The sequence below is a fragment of the Lolium rigidum genome, chromosome 2 (assembly GCF_022539505.1).
Source record: "Lolium rigidum isolate FL_2022 chromosome 2, APGP_CSIRO_Lrig_0.1, whole genome shotgun sequence".
In the NCBI taxonomy this organism is placed as follows: domain Eukaryota; kingdom Viridiplantae; phylum Streptophyta; class Magnoliopsida; order Poales; family Poaceae; genus Lolium; species Lolium rigidum.
The window spans coordinates 68,157,285-68,165,949 of NC_061509.1; the positions used below are offsets into that span (position 1 = coordinate 68,157,285).

Consider the following 8,665-nt stretch of genomic DNA (forward strand, 5'->3'; position numbering starts at 1 on the left):
AAGTGCAGTTGAATTTACCCCAGTGGTACTCCATGACATTACAATTCTGCGTTTTTTCTTTTTGTGTTGCTGGAAGTGAAATCAAGTATAAGGGTTGAACAACTTCCTATTCCCTTTCAGTTTCATTTCAACCCACTGTTGGTCAGACGCATTTTTCAGGGAATGAACTCACCGTCTAGTCCCTGTCTTATTGCTAAATTTTTATTACCGCAGTTTTGTATTCCTGCCACCAAAACTGGTTCCGAATCTTCGAAGTTCGAGCTGTCTCATCGAGCGGGACGATCGCCCATCGCTGTCAGTTCGACTCGAACACTTGAGATGCGAGGAAATAAGTTGAAAACCATATCCCGACTCCATTCCGAGAGGCCCATGCGGCCATGCCGGATGGCGACGCCGACTTCTCGTCGCCACCGCCGGCGGCGGCGTGGGCGGTGCAGACCATCTCACCGCCGCCGGGTCATGTTTCTCCTCCTACCGCTACCCGTCAGCCAGAACCCTCCCCCTCCGTCGCGTCGGCGCCGACATTCTCACCCGCGTCACCCCGCCCGGACCAACACGGCCCTACCTTCCTCCCTCCCTCCCTCGATGCCACCGTGGACTTACGCGGCGACGCGCCTATGGGAGGAGTTACGAGCGAGACAGCAGTTACGAATTGTTGGTGAGAACCATCAATCCTACTCGCATTTCTTTCGTGGCGCCTGAATTTAAGGCAATGGCAGCAGTTATATGTTTTCTTGCGGATTGAAGAAACTCCCGAGCTGAGGCTGGGATCTCTAAATTAAGCATGCTCAAAGGCGTCCATTGTTTGGGAACCCACCGCCCCCCTTGCTAATTTTAGAACCCTTTTCTCTTTTCTCTCCTCTCCACGGTCTCATAATAGGGACAACTGCAGGCCTTGGCTGGGTGGGGCTGGAGATAGATCACCACGCCTCCTCTTAATTTTTATTTTATTTCCGGTTGTTTCATGTGAGGTACCTCTTTTTTTCCCCAGACGCCGTTACATTGCAATTTTTTTGAGCTTGGGATTAGATTTCTGAAGCCTGGATTTTGCTTGCTTGGTGAGAGATTGATTTGCTTGTTTCTTCGTCGTAGCGGATCCTCTTGTGCAATCTCTGCTCCCTTTTGTATATATATGTATCTTTTAATATGAAATGGAGTATCTGCCCTTCTCTCTGTTCTTTTTGTTTTGATTCTTGGAACGGATAGATATAAATGTGTTGTTTTCATCGTGAACACATATGCTTCTTGCGATTGCTTCTCCGGAGCTCAGAGGAATGTCATAAACGATGCAGGGTGCTCCTCCTGGCTAAATGGGAGGCAGATATCCTCACATGCTTTTGATCCTCATACTCCTTCATGCGGCCAATGCTGCTCTAGACGAACCGGTGGACAAATGGAAGACCCTGGGTGGTAAGCATCTTACCCTTTTGCTACCTTTGCTCGAGTTCCAAGTGGAAAATGTTGGGAGCATTTTGGTCGATTCGACAGCGCACCGTCATGCTGCTAAGCATCCTATCAATGTCCTGCAGGTACTCCTCCTCTAGTCATTGCTCGTGGAGGCTTCTCTGGCTTATTTCCTGAATCAAGCCCAGCTGCATATCAGTTTGCCATATCAACTGCCTTGCCTGGTGTGATTCTGCACTGTGATCTGCAATTGTCCAGTGATGCTAAGGGCTTCTGCAGATCTGGCGTTAGGCTTGACAAGTCGACACTAATTGAAGATATCTACCCTAACAGGGACAAAACATACAAGATTGGTCCAGAAGATGTCCACGCATGGTTTTCTGTGGATTTCACCGAAGCCGAGCTGCTAAATGTCACAGGTATGCACCCAAAAATACTGAATCTTTTATAACTGCAAATTAAAAATTGTACTGCACTTTATGTACGCTCCATCATAATTGGAAATTCGAAAGTTTCAAAAGTGTTAAAACACATACATTTTTCTTCCACATCTGGAGCACATACGGTTCCAAAGTATCATTTCCTCTTTGGTGGTGGTTTGCCATTTGAGCTCTTTAAAACACTCCAACGTACCTCTTACTAGGAGGTAAAAGTTGTATTTAATCCTAGATCTCCATTGATCAAGGGTAACTTTGCCTGTATGATCATTCCACTAGCTTATATCAAGTTTTTTGTTTCTGTTAAAGACTTTAAGTGTTTTAATGGACTTAATTGTGCATTCACAATATTTCAGCGATCTTCTATATGTACTAGTAAAGACACCAACGTTTTATCGCATGAACAGATTGCAGGATCTATACATCTCTATATACCTTATCTGGCACCACATCCAAAATAAAAGGAAAATGTCATAATGTTTTTATTCAATGTGTTCGGTGATGTTTCTAATCTACTATGTCATATATCTAGACGAAGACTCATTCTCTAAGCATTATGTTAGCACAGGTAGCATACGAAAAACATATCTTTGTTGTTATTTTTACATGACTGTCAACAAATTGCAAGGACGGTCAAACGATGCGTGTATCATGTTTCTTATGGTGTATATATACTACTCCGCCTCCTCTTACATGACTGCCAACAAATTACAAGGAGGAAGTACCTATTTGTGTTATTGTTGACACACGCTTTTTTTTTTGAAAATTTCCAAGTTTTAGCTGATATGTTTGTAACGACACACAAACTATTTTGTACTATAATCTAAACAAACTATTTTGTAATGACACACAAACTATTTCGTGCAAAATCTAAAGTAAGCATCAAGCATGTTTATACGGGAGCTTGCTAATAATGAATCCAAAACTAGAGAACGATCCATTGATTAGCCTTTTTTATGTTCTTATTTATCACCACACTTTAATGATGTATTATTTCCTTCCTCGTTGCTGGGGGTGTGCAAAAATAGTTTGGAGTCACCCAGGCCAAAACTGGCTGAAAGATGCTGTTTCATTTTCCTTCTTTGCATGTGACATCAGCTACAACGCTAGTACAGAAATTTGTATAGTACGGGTTCACATTTTCCAGCCAAACCGTTTTTGCACACCCTTTCTCATTGCTACGAGGTGCAAAAGTTCGTATTAACCCTATGTGGTCATTGATAGACTCTTACCTAGTATGTATGCCCCACTAGATCATTCAGAACTAATGGCTCTTGTCAGATTGGGAGTACCTTAAAATTACTCTTGCCATTTGGCATTTGAAACATTTAGTGATTCACAATATTGACTTGTCCTACTGTTTGACCCTCCCTCAGTGAAACAAACTATATATTCTCGCCCAAGTACATTCGATGGCGTCATGCCAATGTATAGGCTTGAAGATGTGGCTAGCCTCGAACCAGATGGTATTTGGGTTAATGTGGAGGTAAATGGGATTTCAGTAACATTCAAAATTTCTCCAAGGATCCCTTCTTATTGCACCATGTTTTCTATCTAATACAAGTTCATGTTTTCCTTTGCAGTATAATAGTTTTTATAAGGAACATAAAATCAGCACCGAAGATTTCCTATTAGCACTACCAAAAGAATTTCCTATCACCTACATATCCTCACCAGATATTTCATTCTTGAAAAGTATTGGTGGAAAGCTTAAGGGAAACACTAAGTTAATTTTGCGATCTCTCTGGGAAAATGCTACCGAGCCTACCCTCTTAAAATCATATGGAGATATTATGAAAGATCTGAGCATCATCAAGCCTTTTGCATCAGGAATTCTGGTACCCAGACATTTTATTTGGCCGACGAATAAAGATGAGTACTTACTTCCATCCACCAGTTTGGTCAAAGATGCACATGCCCTAGGGCTGGAAGTGTATGCAGCAGGGTTTGCCAATGATATCTTTACAAGTTATAACTACAGTTATGATCCTGCCGCCGAATACTTGCAGTTCATAGACAATCCAGACTTCAGTGTAGACGGTGTGCTATCTGACTTCACACCCACTGCATCAGGAGCTATCGGTAAGAACCAAGAACTATTGTATGTTGGGAGAGATAAGGGCATGTTTGGTTGATGTCTAGCAATGCCACAACTAACCATAGGAAAATTGTGGCTGCCATAAAAATCTGAATGTCACTTACCGTGTGATAGGGACATATTGATTACACATGATTTATCATCTTTTATTTTTCCTCAATAACATCTTGAGGATCTTTGCAGCGTGCTTGGCACATACCAAGGGAAATGCTCTTCTTCCTATAGCAAAGCCTCTTCTTGCTACTGAAGGTAAGCTCTCTTTCTTTTATGTCGCAGTTTTCACTTTGTTAGCTTACCGTCATCCTACAATCCACTAATTTATATATTCAATTAGATGGAGAGAGGCCGCTCATAATAACACACAATGGCGCAAGTGGTGTCTTCTCAGGCTGCACTGACCTTGCCTACCAACAAGCAGTGAGAGATGGTGCAGACATATTAGATTGCTCAGTTCGGATGACAAAAGACGGTGTGGCCTTTTGCCTGGGCTCTGCAGATCTCACTACCAGCACGACGGCAGCAACCACTTTCATGGCAAAAGTTGTTACTGTCAGTGAAATACAGAATAAATCCGGCATTTTCTCGTTTGATCTCTCATGGAGCGAGATCCAAACCTTAAAACGTAAAGAACAATTGAATTGCTTCTTCTTATATTCTCTTCCAAAATGTTATGTATACTTATATGTGCATCCACTAATATCTTGTTTTTGTTCATTTGATCAGCCGAACTTAATGGTCCATACGCTCAGGCAGGCCTGAAAAGGAATCCTGCAGCGAAGAACGCTGGCAAATTCTGGTCTTTGTCCGAATTCCTTGACTTCGCCAAAACTAGCAACGTCTCTGGTGTACTGATCGAGATAGAGGTAGCATCCTTTTCACTGAAGCTATTATTTGCTCAATTTTTCTCATTCAATCTGTTGAACTGAGCATTCTTGACTGAGAGCAGGATGCTCCATACCTTGCAACCAGAGGTCTTGGCGTGGTAGATGCAATCTCCAGTGCACTGGTCAATGCCAGCTACGACAAGGAGAGCCATCAGCAGCGCGTGCTCATCCAGTCGGACGACTCCTCGGTGCTTTCAGTGTTCAAGAAGTTCCCAAAGTTTGAGCGGGTTTTCGTTATTGACCCCGTAATAAGTGATGCTTCCAAGCCTTCAATTGACGAGATCAAGGGGTTCGCACATACAGTGATGGTGAGCCGCGGTGCGCTCGTTCGGGCCCATGGCTTCTTCCTCACAGGGTTCAACGATATGTTGGTGGGGAAGATTCACGATGCAAACCTCACCCTGCATGTCGGTGTGCTTAAGAATGAGTTCATGAACATTGGGTTCGACTACTTTGCTGATCCTATGGTCGAAATCGCTACATACTATATGGGATTGGTCTGCGATGGGATTGTGACCGAGTTCCCTGCCACTGCCGCTGCATACTTCAGTAAGTACATGTTTGAAACTATGAGCATTGAACAGTTTCATATTGCAGCACCACGAAAGAGTTCCTCAGCTCAAGCAATCCCAGCAACTTTCGTGAAAGCCACTTTGGAGCATAACTTCCTCAATTGCCAGACTAACTGTCGTTATCTCTTGTCTGAATGAAATGCAGGGAGCCCATGCAGTGATTTGACCAAGAACATGAGCTACTCAATCCTGGGTGCAAATCCCGGTGGTCTGGAAAAAATGGTCCCCCTTGGTGCGCTGCCTCCGGCTCTCCCGCCAGCACCTGTGCTGGAACCCGCCGATGTGATTGATCCGCCGCTGCCGCCCGTCGCCGTGAGCAGCCCTCCAGAGTCGACACCGAAAGGAGATGAAGACGCCTCTGCAGCCAGCTCTAACGCCGCCAATTGCCTTCTGGTGGCCGGCATTGCCGCCTTCTTGTACTTGAGTTCCCATTGATCATTCTTGTTGACAGGCATTGCACTACCACATGTTCTTCTTTACGTTTCCTCCTCTTCACATCCTGAATTACCATGTAACATATTACTATTTAAAATAGATAGTTTCTCGCCATCTTTTCTTTTTAGTAAATATCGACAATTGGGACTATGATTTTAGAAAAAAAAAACCCCAACTTTTAGGATTTTTTTCATTTAACCATAAATTTGGGCCTAACGGTCAAAACCCACGTAAATCCTTTGTTTAAAATTTAGCCGCGACAATATTTCTGACCTATGGAGCCCAGCCCACAATCCACATACCTTCCTACAGATGCTCATTTTTGACAGTTATATTCGAAATATAAGGCTTATATTTTGGAACAAAGGTAATATCTTTTAAACGCAGTTAACAATATAGACGTACATGTCTTCTTAATGTTAGCTTCAAAATATTTACAAAAACTGTAATAATTAGGCTAAATTCGGTGGCTGACTATGTTGTTCGTCCATACATACTGCATTCATGCAAGGAAGAAACATCCTAAAGGTGTTGTGATCCTACCTCAAACAGTCCATGAACACCACCAACTTTATTTTGAATGGGGTGATAATAAAAAAAGATTTTAAAAGAGCCTATGTCGGAGAAAGTGGTATTTTCCTCAATAGACTATTAGAATGAAACGTTTTTCTGAAGAGTGGCGTGATTTAGTCCATAGTTTCGTGTCTAGAGATAGTGTGGCCATCAAAGTCAATAATGATGTTGGCCAATAATTTCAACAAAAAAAGAACTAAGACAATGTGACCTATTATCACCCATACTATTTAATATAGTGACCGATATGTTTGATATGTTAGCTATCGTGATTGAATGTGCAAAATATGATGGCCAGATTAAGGAGTGATCCACATCTAGTTGACGGTGGACTCTCTATCCTTCAATACAGTGGTGATACAATCCTCTTTATGGAGCATGATCTTAAAAATGCAAGTAATCTAAAATTAATTTTATCAGATTTCGAAAAAACTTTTAGGACTCAAAATAAACTTCCACAAGAGTTTTTTTTTGCTTCGGCGAGGCCCAAGACGATGTTGCTCTATATGTTGAACTATTTGGCTACCGTAGTCAAGGACATTTTCCTATTAACTATTTAGGTATTTCGTTACACTATTGGAGACTCGCTGACGCTGAATGGAAACATGTCGAGGAGAGATTACAAAAAAGATTAAACATTTAGAAATTAATTTCTGTCGGTCTCGGTGGAAGATTAATTAGTTATCATTAATTTGGTATTAAGTAATATGATACACTATATAATTTCTTTCTTCTAGCTATCCAAAGGAGTATTACATAGGTTGGACTATTTTCGATCATTATTCTCTTGCCTAAGAGATAGCGAGGAAAAAACAAGCATCGACCATCTAAATGGAGTGTGGTTTTCCGACCCAAAGATCAATTAGAGTTAGAGATTCATTACTTTGAGGTTAAGAATATAACTCTTCTAGGTAAATGGCTTTAAAAACTCCTTATGGAAGATGGGGTGCAGCAAACCCTCTTAAATAGAAAATACATAGGCTCACATGAATTATCCCAAGTTTATTGGAAATCCGGGGACTCACATTTCTAGGTAGATCTAATGGGGACACAAAAAATACTTCATCCGATTTGGATAGTTTATAATTATCGATGGCTCGAAAAAATAGATACTAGAAAGATAAGTGGTTAGATAATGCTACACTCCAAGAACAATCCAACTCTACACAAAATTGTCCGTCACAAGAGCAGTACCATCGTTAAGTTATTAAAGTCGTCTCCACCAAATGCGATGTTCATAATGGATTTAGTCAATTAGGATTACAATTTTAGAAACACCGTAGCTTTTAAGATCAAATTTTTATTTAACCACAAATTCGGGGTTGAACGAAGGCAACCCTGTTTTTTAGATAAACACAACCCACCTAAATATTTTGTTTAAAGTTTAAACCCAATCCTTTTGAAAAAATCATTCACATAACATAACTGTTCATATTAAAAATAGATTAAATAAGACAAATTTTCTTTTTAAAAAATCATTCTCATAACATGAATGATCATAATAAAAAAATAAAATAGAAAAAGGGGAAAATAAAAATGATATTACCCATTGACCGAAAGGTGCAGAGGGATGCAATCGATCTCGTGTCAAGCGGTAAATGTGAGCATTACATGTAGTGATTCTATGATCCTACTCGGAAACTTTGGTGTGATTCTTGAATTTGATAATTGTTGCTCTTTTGAAGAACAACTTGTATATTAATTTGAGGAGGTGGTGATATATCCCTCCATTAGCTAGAACTTGCAGAAAACTTATGCCCCAGTCGAAGGTAGTATATATGTTAACCTCTCCACCATTTGTTGCCAATTTAACTGGTGTTGCATCGTTAGCTAGATATTAATGATGAACTGCTGCTTTTGAAGATGATGAACTGGTGCTTTTGGTGTCCATCAAGGTTATGATCATGTACTGCCTGATGTTGATGAACTGTTGCCTAGTATTGATTTACTACCATGGGCTTGATTTTGAACTGCTGCTATGTGTGGTTCTAGTGGTAAGGGCATGTACAATGGGGTGATGTCAGCCTTCCCTTAGAGATACCACGTCAGATTTTTGATTAGTTGGAGGAGAGAGAATGAAGAGAGAGAATGTTGTATTCCCTTAGCTAAGAGATCATCTCTTAGGAAATAAGAGAAGACTAGTTTCTCCATTGTATCACATATGTCTTCTCTTAGCAACAAATTTCCTACCAAAATTTAATTATTCATATTAATTGCTAGAGATGGATGTAAGAGATAATGCATTGTATGACTTATATCTAA

The 8,665-nt window shown here is 40.8% G+C and overlaps 1 protein-coding gene across 2 annotated transcripts; it reads left to right on the forward strand.

The window, feature by feature from the left end:
• Positions 1-691: 691 nt before the first annotated feature.
• On the forward strand, positions 692-5,944 carry LOC124691885 (glycerophosphodiester phosphodiesterase GDPDL7-like). 2 transcript variants are annotated; one of them, XM_047225166.1, is made up of 10 exons: positions 692-971; positions 1,293-1,410; positions 1,530-1,823; positions 3,218-3,327; positions 3,425-3,923; positions 4,123-4,188; positions 4,274-4,561; positions 4,663-4,802; positions 4,886-5,372; positions 5,541-5,944. In XM_047225166.1, exons 2-10 carry the CDS (start codon positions 1,311-1,313, stop codon positions 5,828-5,830), a joined length of 2,274 nt encoding a protein of 757 aa, XP_047081122.1. In that variant the 5' UTR covers positions 692-971; positions 1,293-1,310; the 3' UTR covers positions 5,831-5,944. The 2 variants fall into 2 exon arrangements, with proteins under 2 accessions (XP_047081122.1, XP_047081123.1); XM_047225167.1 differs by lacking the exons at positions 692-971; positions 1,293-1,410 and having other exon boundaries at positions 1,564-1,628; positions 1,738-1,823.
• The last annotated feature ends 2,721 nt before the right edge of the window (positions 5,945-8,665 follow it).